Genomic DNA, 16,729 nt, shown 5'->3' with positions numbered 1-16,729 from the left:
GGCTAGAGGGGGTGAGGGAGCAGAAGTGCGGAGAAGCATGTGCCCGGCTCACCGCTATGGCACCTACCTAAGGTACCCAAGAGACACGACTCAGGTATTCCTTGTTCCTAAATTGCCCACCATACTGTATTTGCACGCGTTTTCGTATGTTGAACAACCGTGGATTGTCATACTCTGTCCAACACATCTTTTCTACTTCACGTTGAGCTGGCAATAACGACCAAGCCATGGTTGGTCTCTTCAATTTTTCATCACTGAGCCTTTCTTGAGGTTGTTAACTGGCCTCCGTCGCCTTCACACGAACAGCCGACTCTGCTTCTACAACCCTTGCCCCCCTCTTCACCCTCCTCCTTCCTGTCCCGCAGGTGACCATGAGCGGATGAGCTAGCCATCATGTCCGACATCGAGGACTATACATATTCTCCCTATGACGATATTGAGGACATCTTAGACGATGTCGACCCTGCCTTAGAGCTGGCTGACGACCTTGCCGATCATACCATGCCGAGCCCCGTATATCAAGATGAGATTGCTGGTTATGATATGCAAGAGTACTTCAGTGATTGGGATTACTATTCCGATGACTACATGGACGATGATCCGTCCTTACTGAAAATAAACCCACAAGACGGCACTGCACCGAATCAATCCACACCACAGAAACCTGAAGCAAAAGCTGAGAAGCGGGGAACGAAGAGGAAATTGGCGGACCGTCTCAATGCACCACTATCTGACGAAGAACTGTTGGTGAGAAACATCAAGGGAACTTTGTGGGCAACGCCAATATCGCCTCGCACGCCACCATATCGGAAAGAGGAGGACTCAAAAGTGGCACTGATGAAGAACTGGAGAGAGATCTTTGCAATCACAGACAGTGGCTGGGGTCGCAATGGTGCCAATCCCGAGGAAGATGAGTCTTGGGCGAAGGACATGAGTCTGGCAGACATGGGTTTACAGAACGTGCAAGGAAAGCGAATGGACCAAAATGTACAGCGTGACGATGATGCTGAACGAGGCAGAGACGAGGAGGGCGATGACTACGATGAGGTGGTTCTAGCAGCAGAAGACGTGGGGGTGGATGATTTGAGACACCTAAGTGCAGCCATTGAGACGAAATATGGTGACGAGGTGAGAGAAATCGAGGGTACGGAATCAACACCACCACCTGAGGGAACAGAGACAGTCGCTCTTGCGAAGATAGCAGAGGATTCTGTCGTCGACGGAGAACCACCTCGAAAGCGACGCCGAATGCAGGAAGAGTTGGCAACTTCTCAAGCCTCGGAATCTGCTACCGCCGGAAAGGTGACCAGCACACGCAGTAGCGCAACCGAGTCTAGCTCACTGGTCGGGACAAGGCTGAAAGAAACCAGGTCGAAAGCTCAGGCCGACTCACAACCGCACAAGTATGACAAGCCTTCTGGGACGAACGGATCTGCGCCGGCTCAGAAAAAGAAGAGAAAGGCAATCGAGGAACCCGCGGAGTCAGCCATTTCGAGGTCTACCGCGAGTAGTCGTGCGAAGCGGGTGGCAGCGACTGAGTCCAAGTCATCTGTTAGGTCTGTGGACGCTCCACGTCGCACGCGACAGTCGAAGAAATGATATCCGTGTGGACGATGCATTGATGTGACACCGGCTGGTACCGGCAACATGACTTTTATACGCATAATGATTCATAGCGGTTAAAATGCATGTTTGGTACTAGGTAGATTGGAACGAGCACACGAATTAACAATGCCCAGATATACTTGCTGCGGAGGTGGTATTGGAACGTCGAATCTAGCTTACATCTGCAGGACTGCCATAGATAGACCAAGGATGTCACGATACAGGTAATTATTCGCAGTTAGCAACTGTCATGTAATGGTAGCAATTCGAAGTATACATGTTCTATGTTGCTGCTGCGGGTGCTTGTGCTGCACCAGAGGAAGGAGTAAGTTCCTCGTTCTTGGCAGCGATGGAGAGTGGACACTTTCACCGAGCCTGAGACTGCGCTCTCCAACAGTCTCTTCCGAGAAAGCTTTCATACCCATCTCCCAGATTGTCCTTCCAGACTCTTGTGATCTTGGTCCTTCAAGGCTGATCGATCGGACATTGATCTGTGATCCTCGACTCGTCGATAGACTGTATCACTTCCCTCTGAACGCACCCTTCTCGCAGGGTCATACTCGACAACTCTCCGGATCTGGCTGAATAATTCACACGGGGGTATGTTCATGTCCACGAATCCACTTTGCACAATGCCATTGTGTCCTCCAAAGGTGGCGAAAGGAGGCCATTACATCCATCATCACTATCTGTCCCTCGAAGAAATTCTGTAATACCACTGACTGTGGAATCGTGCAGACCAACCTCGGTATCAACAAGTCTCTTGGTTCATGGGGTGTGGAAAATCTTGCTTTGATCGTTAGCTGAGAGAAGGGAGGAGAGCCAAGCATGGCATGCGCTACATCTCCTGGGACGGTAGAACGAGGTATTGAGGCTCTGGTCGGCAGATGGGAAAACAACTGACTCGGGCGTGCAGGTGCTTCCTATCTATCGTCTCCGGACACTCCTTCAACCGCTTTTCCCGAACGATTGATTCGTCCTCTCCCTAAACGATCGATCAAGTCTCGTTTGTCTCAAGAGGCCGCTGATGCAATTACCTACCCTCCCTCATTACCCTCGACGACTCTTCCCGCATATGCTCATTATGGTGAAAACGGGGATTATCCGAATGACAGCAAGGTATTAGTCCACCATCACAGTGATGGGTACGATCATGACCATGACCATGACCATGATCACGACTCAGACCACCATGATCATGATTGCCCGCATCATCATCATCACTGCCACCATGACGACTACGATGATGATCTCGACGACCTAGACGGCATGCTCCCTATCTCTCATTATCTATCCTCATCCCCGCGAAGTGGAAGGCATACTAGATACTCTAAAGGCAGCATATCAGGACCAGACGGCTACGAAGCATTTGAAAACACAAACAATAAAAAGAAACGAAAAATACCAACATCCGGCAATTTGAATCTGCACCATTCCAACATGACGAGTGAATTTTCGCACATGGGCATCAACCCCGACAGCCCCTCCGACGATGCTCATTACAACGTGAAAAATGCAGCTGGAAATACTGGTCTTGGTCTCCAAGGCGCTGGCAGAGGTCGTAATGCGAGAAAATTTTCAGGAAGGAACCCATTGGGCGTTTCGGTCAACGGCTCCAACGCTCGATCTTTTCCTTCCAAGTACGACCAAAACATGAATAGCAATGCCAAAGGTACGTCCAGTCAATTTTCACACAGGAGATACACGGCTAACATTGTCCAAGCCGAGGACACCAAAGACCAAGGGATCATTTCTGCAGCAATTGCAAATGCCACTGCTTTGCTCAGAAAGCCGCTGAGCAAAGGCCAGGAGAATGTGGGTGTTCTCGATCAGCAAGCCAAACAAGCACATTCAGCCTCGCAATTCACCTTCACGTGCGAGACGGACGCCAAAGGTGTGACCTTTCCAGAGCAAAGCCTGTACTCTCCAGGGTACAACCAGCGCAACGTAGCGCCACATGCACAATCAGGCGCCACCTCAAAGAGTGGCCAGGCAGCCCAGTCCAGCTTGCCCGCGGGTAACTCTCAGGCACATACGACTGCCCCTAACGCGGCCAGTGCGAACGCGCAGGGCAAGAAGCCGCGGAGAAGGAAGGGAGATGTGTATGTTCTGGCAGCTCGACAGCGACGACTTCAGCAAGAGTATAACAACCTCCAGCATCCTCCCGCGCCCGAAGACATCTGGATATGTGAGTTCTGCGAATATGAGAGCATTTTCGGAGAGCCGCCACATGCTCTGATTCGCCAGTATGAAATTAAGGATCGAAAAGAACGGCGTCGATTGGCCGAAAAGAGGCGGTTGTTGGAAAAGGCCAAGCTCAAGGGTAGGAAAGGGCACCGGAAGCTCAAGAAGTCATCGCAACCTCATCAGCCGAGTGCGCCAGACGAGCCTTTGCCAGAATTCGCAGACAATCATCTGGATCAGCTTGTGGATGATGGCTTGGATGACACGTATGACGATCCAGTCCCAGTGCAAGCTCCAGCAGCATCAGCAAACACCAAACAAGGGGGAACAGGAGGCGCGATTACCCACAGCGATAAAGCTGGCGGCGGAACAGGAGGCGGTGGAGGAGGAATACGATGACATTGGGCTGTTTTGAGGCTCTGTCCGTTTTCCTTCTCCTCCCATTCCTGCGTCGTTACTTTTTTGTTCCCGCTGGCTTTCGGATCTACATTGGTTCTTCTGGTCGTTTGTGGTAGTTTCTTTTGCGCTGGTTTTGTTTTCCTTCTTTTTCCATAACCCCCTTAGCATAGCTTGCACATACTCCTCTCAGTAAATAATGCTGTCGTCTAGATCCAAGCATGTTGGAATCATTTTCATGTGTTAGTGTGACAGAGATACCTGACTGGAATGTTAAGGTAGCTCCATACATAGATTTTTTTTCTTAGTCAGGGATCAAGAGTGGATTGTGAGGGAAGATCCGCTGGTGCATATCCATATGTAAGGGATGCTGACAAGAAGCGACGTCGAATCGCCAGAGCCGCATTGAATTATGACCTACGGAGGACCTACAATAGGTACGAAATACGAGAGCGACCACTCAGCCACGTTTTCTTCACGCGCTGAATGAACGGAGTACGAGCACTATCTGTTATTAGAGCAACGCCATAGAGCAACGCCAAAATGCCCAGAGGCGGGCTATAACGGAGCATTTCTTCTTCCCCGCAATCCTTTGACAGGGTTCTTTTTGGCGAGCTCGTTGACATTCCACTATGACGCACCATGCAACAACAACAATTCCCAGAGTTGGGATCCCGCAGTATTTCCAAGATCCCAAGAAGAGCCAACGAAGGCGTTTGCGAGACTTTTACAAGTGACATGGTACTTGTGGACTGACTACCTTGTCACGTTTGTTGGTGTATCACTTCGAGTCACCACATTTGCTCTCTTCCTCTCACACACACACACACACACCGAGACACTCGACAGTGGTTATACGGCAGTCGATCTAGAGAGTTGCTTTTCCACATTGGTGCTTGAAAGAAAGGTTTACTCGTCACAGTGTTTACACAGCTGAGCAAGACAAAGACGGGAACAAAGACACTTTGATCAACAAATCCGAGCATGTCCATGACTTGAACAAAGCCAGATAAAGTGAGTAAACCGTTTCTGTCCAATGTGACTGTGTACAAAGATCTTTCTTATCCCAAATTTCTCTTTGTTCCACACCCTTAGCACCTTATACTAGAGTAAAGCAAATTCTCGAATTCCTCTCTCTGCGAACAATATATTTTCTACATCATATCAAAACATTTCTGACCAAATTCTCTACAAGATACAACACGCGCGCGCAACCACACACACACAAACACACACACACACACCAACTCCGGTACCGGAAAACTCAAAACAAGCAAGCAAGCCACCAAGATTCGCAAAGCTTCTCGAGAAAGCTTTTGTCTGTTATTTTTTTTTTCAAATTTCCAACAACACGCACACACACATACAACAGTCCTTTCTTCCGCCGTCGACAAAAAAAATGGTCGCCTTCCTCTCCAACCTGGGCAAGTCCAACCTCGCCAACCTCCTTCTCCGGCTCCTTCAACTGATCCAAGGTCTGGTCGTGGTCGGGCTCTACGGGGTCGACCTAAACCGGGCCAACCGTGAACACAAGTACTCTGACGGAAAATGGGTTCGTTCTGCCCTCGCCGGCGAGATGCTCACTCTGCCTCCTGAAATTTCGAGACTAATGACTTGCGTCCAGGTCTACGCCGTGGTGGTGGGTTCTCTGTCGGCGGTCACGGCGGTCGCGTACGGTCTGGTCGGTGTCTTTTTGCAATACCGGACCGTCGCTTTTCTGTTCGCGTGGGACTGGATCCTGGTCATCCTCTGGACGGCCCTCTCGGGCATCTTCGGTTCCATGTACATTGGGGAAAAGACCGAGATGGAATGGGGCATACACCGCATGAAGGTCGCCGTGGGTTTCGACCTGGCCGGACTCGTCCTCTGGTTCATCACCGCCGCCTTCGGCACCTGGTGGTTCTTCGCCGAAAGAAGACGTGGCGGCGGCGGCGGCGGCGGCGGTGGTGTCGGTCGAGTGTTGTCCCGTGGCGGCGCAAAGGCTTGAAAATCGTGAGGATTTGGGGAACAGCAAACGGCCTAGATCTAACCCCCCGTAATTCCAAAAGGTGAAATAAGAAACAGCTTGCTCCTGACATGGCATGACACTGGAATTGGAATTGTCATTGTCGTAATGCCATTGGCACAGAGTAGAGTCTAGTCTAGTCCAGCTCGGTCGAAGGAGAAAACCAGAAAAGTAGATACCTGCCTACATACTCTGTATTCTCCGTATGAGGAAACCTGTACGAAATACCTACTACATTCCTTTTTTTGTTCCTGTTTGGCAGCAGTTTCATGGAGTTCAATAGTCTCTATATCGAGTTGAATGGACAACGTCAGGCCCTACTCTGTAGGTGGTCAAGAAACACAAAATGTTGACGGTGATTGTGTTTGAAAAATCGTAAAAAGAACACGACCAAAGATCCCTGTCCGCGATGGCTGTGTGTAGGTGTTAAAATAAGCAAGGGTGTTCATCGAAGTAACACTAAATACTCCAGAAAACACTGCCACAATCCGAGGGGCTGCTAGGCCCCCTACAAAGTACAAAATGACCACTTCGTATTTCCCCCGTACACCAGGGGGAATTTTCTGCCTTGAGGCTGAATCACTTGCACCGCATCTTGTCGGTCTGAAACTACAAAATCATGACTGTCGAGAAAAAAGTCTTCTTATAGTTTCACTGCTGCTGCCCACCCTTGTGTTCTTCTGCGCATAATTCACGAGAGATAAATACCTGTAACAAAACCATCAATCTTAGATCTTCACCGTTTGGGTCACAAACCCTGCATTCAGTTAGGCGGAGAAAAGATCAGTACTACTGTGTCAAGCATCATGTCAATAGGTTTCGGCGATGCTCTGGCGGTGGTGGAAAAGGCCATCGCCTTGTATGACAAAATGACCGACGCAATAGAGACTGTGCAGTTCATGGGCATCCGTCTCGAAGGTATTCGAGACCAGATCATGATAGCGCAGAGACTCGTTCCCGACAGCAAAAACGACATCCTCCTGAAGCTCGACCGCGACCTTTACGAGATGATCAAAAAGACCATCAAAAAGATCGAAGTCGACGCCCAAGCCACTCAGGTCATCCTGGATGCGTGGTATGGCAAGAAGACAGGCATTCTCGACTCGACTTGGCGTTCCAAATTGGTTGCCGACGTGGTCAATAGCCTGATCAAGGGCAAGGGAGACGAGCTGAAGAAACTCAATCAACGACTGGAAGAATATCAAACGTCACTCAATCACTTCATCGGTATGGTAAACACCTTTTATATCAAAGAGTTGATTGACCGCGACACGACGAACAAAGGCAAGAAGCTCGCGGTGGCCGGGACCCCCAGCGCGGTGAGCCGATCTCCCTCTCCGGCCAAGCGCCAGCAATACAGGGTCATCTTCGTCGATCCGTACAACGAAGGTCGCTCCGTCGTCGCGCAATCGTATCTGTACTTGGTTCACCAGTGGACGGTACGCACCGAGAACTACTGGCCGTTGAATAAGTGGGAATCTGCGGGAATGCGTGTCCGCGCACGATCTGCCTTTGTGCCGCAGCTGCAGGCCCTTGGATTGTCGAAGCCGATCCAGTTTGCTGACGGGAATGTTCCCTCCTCACCCAACGCCATCGACGCTCTTTTCGGTCAACCGTACTTCAATTACGCATACAAAGAGCCCATTCGCCAAGGTGCGGCCAAGCGCCTCTCCCGGGGCTTACCAGTCGATATTTTTGACCATTACGAGTTCATCCTGGTTTTCACCAAGGAACAACAGGCCATCCTGGAGGCATTGCGCGAGCATATCGCCAGGACCCAGCCCAAGTTCAAGGAGGTCAACCAGCGGGCAAGAATTCTGTTGCTAGGCTCGTACAGCAAAGCGGGACAGATATATACGCCCAGTGCCACGGGAGATGCTGAGGAGCTCAAAAAGAGGTGGGGAAAAGTCATCAACCAGATCAAGGGCAGCGTCAAGGGATTTCTGGAGCTGGAATGCGGCTGGAAGCCGCCGAAGAAGGAGGACGGCTGGAAACAGGCGGTGGAGAAGAAGTGATGCCCGAATTGATGAGGCTTGGAGACCTACTCCGTACAGGGGAAGAAGGAAAAAGAAAACAAGTTTCGGGCACGACTTGGATTTTCCCAAGCTGCCGTCAAATGGGGGAAACAGCGGACCCTTGCAAGACACTCAATGTTTTGGGAAGCAATGTTACTCACACACCTCCTGTTTGACGTGTTTCTGTTGTTGTTGTATTGATGTCAACAAAATACTCAGGGTGGAGGAAGACACTGATAGGCAAGTCGGTCAATTATGACAGTGGGCGTATGAGTACTTTTGAGAGGAACCGGAAGGGGAAAATGTCAGCTGCAAGATAGGTGGTTTGCCTTGCATTAGCCTGGCAGTTGCTAAGCCCTTCGTACGATTATGGTGGGCTTCCAGAAGGAAAGAAGGTGGTGGTGTAAGCATGAGAAAAAGCAATTAAGAGGACGAAGGACGGAAGACGGAAGACGGAGGATCAATTATGGGTACCTGGGAATATGGACACTTCCAGGATGGTTAACTCGTCGTCCGGATACGCCGTCGGATGGAGGAGAGACATGTCTTTGGTGGTTTGATTATTGAGACTCCCTACTCATTACTCTCAGCCTGAATGATATCCATGGGTGTCCGCATCTGGATCATTAATTGCCAGCAAAGGCGCAAACTCCACTGTAGATACGGACATGCTGGATTCTGGGTACAAAATTGGGTACTGGGTATGATTGATGTGCGAATGAAGTCTTGGGAGGGTCCAATATTTTAGTCGTCCGGAGTACAAATAGATAGCAATTGTCATTGATACTACGGAGTTATAGCAAGGAGACTATCCAGCGGGAATTGTGCGATACGGACACATGTGCTGATATCAATATTGTATTCGCATTCTTGACAGTTCCAGTGGTGGCTTTTTTAATCTCGAGTGTCGGCAGCAGTACCGATAGGCGCAAGCTCGCCTATGATGACCCTTGAACGCACCAACCCACAAGGCGACCCTGGGTTTAGCCTGTTCAGGCAATGATGTTTCCTATACTCCGTAAGCCTTCGTTATTATGGGCCACTTCTACTGTCTCTAGGCGTTGTCCACGCAAACACCCCCCCACGCCATCAGGGCTCAGGGTCCGCCGATTCTGAACGTCATGCAGGCCCCTAGTTCTTCAGCATGTGCCAACAGCCTCTCACCGCAACATCTTATCGGCTCCAATCTCCAGGAGGAGCGCAAATCTCTGCAGCACGAGCCTCGAATCGAGAAGGGGCGCAGGAAACATCGGCCGAGCAACGGGGACAACCTATCCGCCTTCACCGAAAGGATTGTGTACTCGTACTATAATGTACAGTACTCGGTATGTTGATACAGTAAGAGCCTCAGAGACGAGTCGTTACTAGGTACCTGAGTTACCATCACACTGGCTGCCATAAGATACTCGATGAAGAAGCGTTACTGTATGGACGAATCCTCGTACTACCTATACAATACTACAATAGAATAGGTAGATACTGATATTCCACCATGCACATCTCATCATATCCGTGCCTCCGCCCTGGCACCGAGTTTTTTTTTTTGTATCTCTCACTCGTCCCACGCCATCTATTTCCCCACCACTCTTGCAGCATCTGCTCCAGTCTAGATGCTGTCCGTGGCTCCGGGCCTAACGAGCCTTGACTCTTCTCAGTATACCGTGAGCCCCTGATGCCCCTCGGTGACATCAGTCCGCTCACTTCCTAACATTTTTTTTGCTGATGGGTGTTGAATGAAGGAAATCTGGCCTGGACTCTTTTTATTATGCTGTCAGTTTTTAAACCCTACACATAGTCATACCTAACCTGTGAAGCAAATCTCCGCTCCCTAACATCGATTCTCTTCTTCCTTCTCCTGCTCCCATAACCACCATAGCCTACGCGAAGCCTGTCTTGTACCTTGCATAGCCGAGAGACTTTGTTACATCCACTACCCATCCTGACAAAAGGCCTCGACGCGTCCATTTTTCTTGTTGACCCCAAACTTGTTGGGAAGCGAGGCTATACAGGACACCATTGTCCCTTCAAAAACCAAGCCACACACCTGGGCTACCAAAACTTCTCTCCGTTCCTGCTGTCTAGTCCATTGAAGAAAAACCACCAAGGTGTGAAAAAAGGAGGAAGAGACTTTGACACCACACCCAAACACAATCTCTCAACATCTCCCCGTCTGCACCACATCAAGATGAACTCCTCCACAAGCCTGCGCCTTCTGCGGAACGCAACCCAAGGTGCCCTTCGCACGAAGCCTGCCTCGAAGGCATCAAGACAGTCCTTCCGCCCTATCAGCACGACCAACTCACAGTTCATTTCAAACACTCCCCGTCGCCGAGACCCTTCAGATCCCTATCACAAAGCCAGTACGGAAGCCGTCGGTCAATCGGCCGGCCCTCACGAAGGCTCTGCCTCGCGAACGGACAAAGAGATCGTGGTCGAATACCCCGACGATGAGAAAGACTTGCCTCCCGAGCGACCATTGCGTGGCCGAGGCGGCGTCCACTTTGTGCGAACCTTGCCCACCTTCTCCCTGGAAGGCCGAACGGCCGTCGTCACTGGTGGTGCTCGAGGTCTCGGTCTCGTCATGGGACAGGCCCTCGTGAGCTCCGGTGCAGACCTCGCCATCGTCGACATGAACAGTAAGTCACCACTTTCCGATGTGGGTGAATAAGCTTTTTCGGTAAAAACTGACAGTTCCCATTTTGTAGAGGAGGAGGGTGAGAAGCAGGCCGTCGAGCTCCTCGAAATGTTCCGCCGCGAGACCCCGGACAACCCGGACGTCCTGCCCAAGATCACCGCACACTACTGCGACGTGTCGGACCCGACCAGCGTGGACGACTGTCTCGCCGACGTCCTCGACAAGCACGGAAAGATCGACCACCTCGTGACCTCTGCTGGCTTCACCGAGAACTACGCCGCCGAGATGTACCCCTACGAGCGCATCAAGAAACTCTGGGGCGTCAATGTCGACGGCACGTACCTCTTCTCCACGGGCGTCGCTCGCCACTTGATGGAGCGCAACATCACCCACGGCAGCATCGTCATGATCGGTAGCATGTCCGGCTCCATCGTCAACGTGCCCCAGCCCCAGGCACCCTACAACGCCGCAAAGGCCGCCGTCAGGCACCTCGCTGCCAGTTTGGCCGTGGAATGGGCACACGCCAACATCAGAGTCAACTGTATCAGCCCCGGTTACATGTTGACCGCTCTGTAAGTTTTTTTTCCACTCTTTCGCGGCCCACGTCGCGCGATCGAAAGATTCCGAAAGTAGACTGACAAAATGTACCAAAATAGGACACGTAAAATCCTCGACGACAACCCGGAGCTCAACCAGAAATGGACCTCCCTCATCCCCGTCGGCAAAATGGGATCTCCCGCCGACCTGCAAGGTGCCGTGGTCTACTTGCTCAGTGATGCCAGTCGCTATGTCACCGGAGCAGACTTGAGAGTTGACGGAGGGTAAGTTGTCGATTGTCCCAAAGAAGGGCATTACTTGTGTCGCATTCTGTGGCTCCTCACTAACATATCATACTTAGTTACACGTGCACATAAAAATGCGTATCTTCACTAATTGTTTGTGGAGATTTTTTTGGTTCCAAGGATTTTGCGGTATTGTATCCAATACATTGGGCTGGGTTGGGACATCATAGATGGACGGCGGCGGGACAAAACGTGTCCCAAAAAATCATAGAACGGGTATTGGGGGAAAATCCAATAGATTTCCTTGACACAAGAATATCAAGATATCTCTTTTGTTATGTCCAGCTGCTATGCATGTCTCTTATGCCCTCATGTGCCCTAACCCTAAAAATCCATCAGGTCCAAGGACAGAGCCTACGCGGAATTACATCGTGTTACTGGATGAGCGGCCAAACAACCCGCCGCAACAAATTTCACAACGCCAAAACTATTCCGACTTTCTTTCGTGAATGAGGATTATTCCAATGCCAATTTTTCTTCTTTCTTCTTCTTTTTTTCCAGTTTCATTTGGCTGCTTCATTGATCCGCAAGCTACTTTCCAGCAGCGACCTCCTCGATGGCCCCTCGGATGATGCCCAGACCCTTGGCCATGTCTTCCTTGGAGATGTTGAGGGGCGGGATGAAGCGCAGGGTGTCGTAGATGGACGTGGTCAGGATCAACATGTCCTTCTCCATGCACTTGGCCTGCACCTTGGCCGCGTAGCCCTTGCCGCCCACGAACTCGACCGCGAGCATCAACCCCAGTCCTCTCACGTCGTAGACCATGTCGGGGAAGTCGGACTTGGCCTTGCGCAGCGAGCCCATCATCTCCTCGCTGCGGACGTTGACGTTCTCCAGGATCTTCTCGTCCTTGAAGGCCTGGGCCACGGCGATCCCGGCCGCGCACGACACGGCGTTGCCGGCGTACGTGCCGCCCATGGACCCGGGCTTCTGCGTGTCCATGAGCTCCTTCCTCGAGACGATGCCGGACAGGGGGAACCCGTTCGCGATCCCCTTGGCCATGACGAGGATGTCCGGGCGCACGCCGTAGTGCTCGATGGCGAACATCTTGCCCGTCCGACCGAACCCGGACTGGACCTCGTCGACGACCAGCAGAATGTTGTTCCTGTCGCAGATCTCGCGGACTCGCCTCAGGTACTCGGGGACGACGGGGACGTAGCCGCCTTCGCCGAGGACGGGCTCGATGACGATGGCCGCCGTGTCGGACGGGGCGGTTTCGCGCTTCAGCAGCAGCTCCAGTTGCTCGACGGGGTCCATGCAGCAATTCTCGGCGTTGTACTTGCCGTCACCACAGTGGGACGCGATGGAACACTGGGCACAGTAGGGAAAGGGCGTGGCGAAGACCCCCGGCATCAGCGGCGCATAGTTTTCGCCGTAGATGGTCTTGGACCGTGTCATGGCCATGGTCCCGAAAGTTCGGCCGTGGTACGAACCTTGCATGACGATGATATTCTGTTTCTTAGTCGCGTGTCTGGCGAGTTTGACGGCGGCCTCGACGGCTTCGGACCCAGAATTCCAAAAGAAGAATGTGTCGAGGGATTTGTGTGGCATTAGTGGTAAGAGTGACTGGATCAGTTCGAGGTACGGTCGTTGGAAAGCGATGTTTACCTGTGACATACACACAAACACCCACGACGGTCAGTTTCAATGCTCTCTCGGATCAACACCTCTTCTCAGGGGGGGAAGGGGGGAAGAGGGTATATCACAAACCTGGGCATGAACCATCTTTCCAGCCTGAGCCTGAGCAGCCTTGGTGACGGCGGGATGGCAGTGACCCAGGTTGGCGACACCAATGCCACACGTGAAGTCGAGCATCTTGCGGCCGCTCGTCATGGTCACGTAGCTCCCACTGCCACTCTCAATGACCTCGGTGGCCAATCTCCCAATTCCTTTGGCCACATGCCGAGTGCCGAATTCTGCGAGTTTGGAGAGACTCATGTTTGCGGGGGGGCGGCGGCCACAATGTGGTTGCTAGGCTTAGACGAACGACAAGACCTGGAAAAGTCAAGCCTCGGCGATGGCTTTCGGTCGTGTTAACAGCTAAGATGAAAGAGAAAGAAGAAGAGAGACACAGCAATGTCAACATACACTTTCGATAACCATGTCGCTGACACTTTCCCACTTGTTTCTGCCGGTGGTAATGTCCGTGTGTCTCGTCTACGACATTGAATCTGGAATGTTTAGTGATTACGTAGGGAGTAATTAGGTGGGTTGTGATTGGGTGAAGTAGCTTGTATTGGGGCATCCCAGGGTTATTCTGTGCTTTAAAAGTACTCTGTACCACATCATTAGAGACGCCCCCGATAGCTTAGACGCACAGCTAGCACCAACCTGGTATTCCCAGCCAGCTCCCCGCACATCACTTTTACGAGTACTCGAGGACCGGAGTACATCTCTAGTTGCTTATCTCGCTGAGCAGAGGAATCGGTTGAGGAGAGCGCATCAACAAGGACCTCAGGGCACCTCAAGGCCTCATGATTGAACGATGAGCGTTTACAACGCTTCGTACATACCATGTGTATCTCGTATGTACCGGCAAGCAAAACAATTCAAGCCGTTTAACAAAGACAAACAACGCAGGATGTTTGTCATCCAAGACTGTAAAGAATGGACGAACAATGAAACCTCATCACAAAGACACATCTCAGGGAGGATGCCATCTAAACTATCCTTCTATCAGTTTAACCGCGCTACCACCGCTCAGCCTTAGTTCCAGAAGTGAATACTAAACCAGAAATCTAGGATTTATATCTAAGGTTCTGATATTTCATTCTACCAACAGTACCTCTCCCATCTTCGCCTCTCCCCAAGCACCTCCAACAGTGGTGACCAAAAAAAAAGCTATACCACGCTCGACAGCAGGCAGCTACATGCAAGGACCATGCCTCCTTCCTGCTCCATGAAGCTCTGTCAGGCTCATGAAGCTGATCGTCACGACTACTACTCCCGTGAACCGGAACGTGAGCCAGAGCGGGTACGTGAGGTGGAACGGTTGCGTGAGGTGGAGCGAATGAGAATGCAATTGCTACAGATTGAGAGAGCCTACGCGGCTGAAATGCGTCAACGTCAAGAAGCAGCTGAAAGTGCCGCCACAGAGGCTGCCGCGCAAGAGGTACTTCGGCAGACCTTTGGAATAGAACCTTCGAACCTCAACCAAAGCCGTCCGCGCAACGGTACAGGTATGCAACGACGAAATGCCATCTCCGGCCCTTCTTCCGGTCCAAACGGGCCTCGTTGAGCGTCACATATTCTCCTCCAGTCACATCGGTGAGTTGTTCTCACTCGAACGTTGCAAGTGCTATTGATATGGTGCCGGAAGTCACGGAGCCCGAGTAGGTGGACATGATATGTAAGTGTTGGTCGAAGCCTTGTCCCCCTCTTTTAAAGGGTTATCCTCTGTGCAGTGATTTAGTCAGGTAGGTGCAATGTCGTTGGATTGCGCACTGCTGTCGCGAATGAAATAACATGATTGATATCTTTCCAAAAGCTCGTCATAGGCAGGGCCAGGCAAGGTATTGAAGCCCAGTAACGACTAAAGATATGTAGAACGATTTTGATGATCTCAAAATGTTTATTGTGAGATATATGGACATGATCGTCAATACTCGTTGCGTTCACGGTGATCAATTTGGGCTGTCGTCTCGTCCCCTGTCTTTAATCAACACTGAAGCATCTAATGCCATCATCATTTTTTCATGACTTCGTCTTCCCCGCTCCAGATATGCAGCTTCTTGGTCTATGACTCAAACACAGTAAAGTCTAGCCTTGAACTTTCTCAGCATGGCTCTTCTTCAAGCCGAGTAGCCGGGCTTCGCTGTCGACGGTGGTTACTACCTCTGCCTTGATATCAGGCATCTTTGGGGTCCATCCCAGAAGTCTCTTGCCTCGCTCTGAAACACCACGAGAATTTGTGCCCACCATGAATGCTGCGAACGGCATGATCTCATTGGCATCTTTAGGTGAGTAGCTCTTGAGGGTGGCATCTGGGAGGAGGCCTTCCTTGTGCGCAATATTCGCGGCCTCCTGCAAGACTTCGCCCCAAACAAAGGACCCGTTCTCCGCCAAGTAGTACCCTTGGTCGTTCCATGTAGCTGGAGATCCTCCGTTGGCAGCCGCCTCGCCCAGCGAGAGATACAGCTCGGAAAGATCTTGCACATTGATATGGTGCCATATGTTTTCACCCTTGCCAACCTTGAAGCCCTGCTTATTCTTCAGGAATGCCGCAGTGGCGTTATAGAGCTGTACTGAGCGTGCATTGTCCGGGCCTCGCCCTGCACCTATGATCGTTGGAGGACAAACGATGGCGGTCTTGACTTTGGCCGAGCCGGCAGCCAGCACAACTTCGTCGACATCTCTATTCACTTGGTCAGAAGCAAAGACTCCAATCACGAGAGGTTCTTCATCTTCATCTCACCTGTGGGGTGCTTCATGGGGTTGCGAGGTGAGTTCGTTGATGTTCTCCCAGTCATCGAAAACCTTGTCAAGACGCTCGCCGAACGCTTCTTTAGAGATTGTCTCATAGCCGAGGATCAATGTACCCGAGGTATGGATCCAATACCCATTGCCTTCACGCTGTCGCCGCGCAAGGCCTCGAGAAATAGCTTGAGCTGACGGTACATGGTCACAGTTGGCAAAGTGATAGACGATGTCTGTGTTGGCAGCTTCCTCCTCAATCAAGTCGACGGTATCGAGATCCCCGTAGACAAGTCTGATTTTGGGATACTTTGCTGCGATTTTTGCTCCTTTGTCGCTGTTTCGCACCAGGCAAGTGAGCTCCCAATCTGGGTGTCGTTGGGAAACCAGGTAAAGGAAATCACCGCCGATGTAGCCCGTTGTGCCCGTCCTAACAGCAAGATATCATCAGGTCACTATCTCTCCAACATCGTGGTATACGTACAGAAAAGCCTTTGGAGACATCGTGGTTCGTGGTTTTGGGAGAAGTGTTGGCAGCAATAATGTGTAATTTCTAGACAAGATCCTCAAATATGAGTTACTTGACTTGGAGAGAAGGTCCCTGTTGCCTGGCCCCTCGGTTCCATGGTACATG

The 16,729-nt window shown here is 51.2% G+C and overlaps 7 protein-coding genes across 11 annotated transcripts; 5 read left to right on the top strand and 2 right to left on the bottom strand.

Annotated features, from left to right (window-relative positions):
• Positions 1-121: 121 nt before the first annotated feature.
• Positions 122-1,877, top strand: PV06_09694 (uncharacterized protein). Its single transcript, XM_016411158.1, has one exon. The coding sequence runs from the start codon at positions 394-396 to the stop codon at positions 1,597-1,599; it is 1,206 nt and encodes a 401-aa protein (XP_016258965.1). The 5' UTR covers positions 122-393; the 3' UTR covers positions 1,600-1,877.
• A 146-nt stretch (positions 1,878-2,023) lies between these two features.
• Positions 2,024-4,687, top strand: PV06_09693. 4 transcript variants are annotated; one of them, XM_016411155.1, is made up of 4 exons: positions 2,024-2,205; positions 2,344-2,470; positions 2,522-3,277; positions 3,329-4,687. In XM_016411155.1, exons 2-4 carry the CDS (start codon positions 2,434-2,436, stop codon positions 4,186-4,188), a joined length of 1,653 nt encoding a protein of 550 aa, XP_016258962.1. In that variant the 5' UTR covers positions 2,024-2,205; positions 2,344-2,433; the 3' UTR covers positions 4,189-4,687. The 4 variants fall into 4 exon arrangements, with proteins under 4 accessions (XP_016258962.1, XP_016258964.1, XP_016258961.1 ...); XM_016411157.1 differs by having other exon boundaries at positions 2,344-3,277; XM_016411154.1 differs by having other exon boundaries at positions 2,024-2,470.
• Positions 4,688-5,512: 825 nt separating this feature from the next.
• PV06_09692 lies at positions 5,513-6,172 on the top strand (the record flags this gene model as incomplete). Of its 2 annotated transcripts, XM_016411153.1 has the most annotated exons (2): positions 5,513-5,737; positions 5,810-6,172. In XM_016411153.1, the coding sequence occupies exons 1-2, from the start codon at positions 5,585-5,587 to the stop codon at positions 6,170-6,172; spliced, it is 516 nt and encodes a 171-aa protein (XP_016258960.1). In that variant the 5' UTR covers positions 5,513-5,584. The 2 variants fall into 2 exon arrangements, with proteins under 2 accessions (XP_016258960.1, XP_016258959.1); XM_016411152.1 differs by having other exon boundaries at positions 5,513-6,172.
• Positions 6,173-9,991: 3,819 nt separating this feature from the next.
• Positions 9,992-11,957, top strand: PV06_09691 (uncharacterized protein). Its single transcript, XM_016411151.1, has 4 exons — positions 9,992-10,841; positions 10,911-11,412; positions 11,497-11,661; positions 11,739-11,957. Exons 1-4 carry the CDS (start codon positions 10,391-10,393, stop codon positions 11,752-11,754), a joined length of 1,134 nt encoding a protein of 377 aa, XP_016258958.1. The 5' UTR covers positions 9,992-10,390; the 3' UTR covers positions 11,755-11,957.
• A 17-nt stretch (positions 11,958-11,974) lies between these two features.
• Positions 11,975-13,620, bottom strand: PV06_09690 (4-aminobutyrate transaminase; the record flags this gene model as incomplete). The annotated part of the gene is made up of 2 exons (XM_016411150.1): positions 11,975-13,290; positions 13,393-13,620. 2 exons carry the CDS (start codon positions 13,618-13,620, stop codon positions 12,214-12,216), a joined length of 1,305 nt encoding a protein of 434 aa, XP_016258957.1. The 3' UTR covers positions 11,975-12,213.
• Positions 13,621-14,563: 943 nt separating this feature from the next.
• Positions 14,564-14,920, top strand: PV06_09689 (uncharacterized protein; the record flags this gene model as incomplete). Its single annotated transcript, XM_016411149.1, has 1 exon — positions 14,564-14,920. One exon carries the CDS (start codon positions 14,564-14,566, stop codon positions 14,918-14,920), a length of 357 nt encoding a protein of 118 aa, XP_016258956.1.
• A 259-nt stretch (positions 14,921-15,179) lies between these two features.
• On the bottom strand, positions 15,180-16,724 carry PV06_09688 (uncharacterized protein). The gene is made up of 3 exons (XM_016411148.1): positions 16,580-16,724; positions 16,097-16,525; positions 15,180-16,036 (listed from the first exon to the last, which is right to left on the bottom strand). Exons 1-3 carry the CDS (start codon positions 16,597-16,599, stop codon positions 15,442-15,444), a joined length of 1,044 nt encoding a protein of 347 aa, XP_016258955.1. The 5' UTR covers positions 16,600-16,724; the 3' UTR covers positions 15,180-15,441.
• Positions 16,725-16,729: the final 5 nt, after the last annotated feature.

This window comes from Exophiala oligosperma (genome assembly GCF_000835515.1).
Source record: "Exophiala oligosperma strain CBS 72588 unplaced genomic scaffold supercont1.10, whole genome shotgun sequence".
Classification (NCBI taxonomy): domain Eukaryota; kingdom Fungi; phylum Ascomycota; class Eurotiomycetes; order Chaetothyriales; family Herpotrichiellaceae; genus Exophiala; species Exophiala oligosperma.
The sequence above is the reverse complement of the archived record's forward strand: the minus strand, read 5'-3'. Positions and strand labels throughout refer to the sequence as shown.

Bases quoted from the DNA above. Each gene is read 5' to 3' on its own strand.
- PV06_09691 (XM_016411151.1), top strand. From the start codon at position 10,391: ATGAACTCCTCCACAAGCCTGCGCCTTCTGCGGAACGCAACCCAAGGT. The intron at 10,842-10,910 runs GTAAGTCACCAC...CCCATTTTGTAG, and splicing joins CGCCATCGTCGACATGAACA to AGGAGGAGGGTGAGAAGCAG. The intron at 11,413-11,496 runs GTAAGTTTTTTT...GTACCAAAATAG, and splicing joins GGTTACATGTTGACCGCTCT to GACACGTAAAATCCTCGACG.
- PV06_09688 (XM_016411148.1), bottom strand. From the start codon at position 16,599: ATGTCTCCAAAGGCTTTTCT. The intron at 16,526-16,579 runs GTACGTATACCA...TCTTGCTGTTAG, and splicing joins ATGTCTCCAAAGGCTTTTCT to GACGGGCACAACGGGCTACA. The intron at 16,037-16,096 runs GTGAGATGAAGA...CCAAGTGAATAG, and splicing joins CCCCATGAAGCACCCCACAG to AGATGTCGACGAAGTTGTGC.
- PV06_09694 (XM_016411158.1), top strand. From the start codon at position 394: ATGTCCGACATCGAGGACTATACATATTCTCCCTATGACGATATTGAG.
- PV06_09693 (XM_016411155.1), top strand. From the start codon at position 2,434: ATGGCATGCGCTACATCTCCTGGGACGGTAGAACGAG. The intron at 2,471-2,521 runs GTATTGAGGCTC...TCGGGCGTGCAG, and splicing joins TCCTGGGACGGTAGAACGAG to GTGCTTCCTATCTATCGTCT. The intron at 3,278-3,328 runs GTACGTCCAGTC...ACATTGTCCAAG, and splicing joins CATGAATAGCAATGCCAAAG to CCGAGGACACCAAAGACCAA.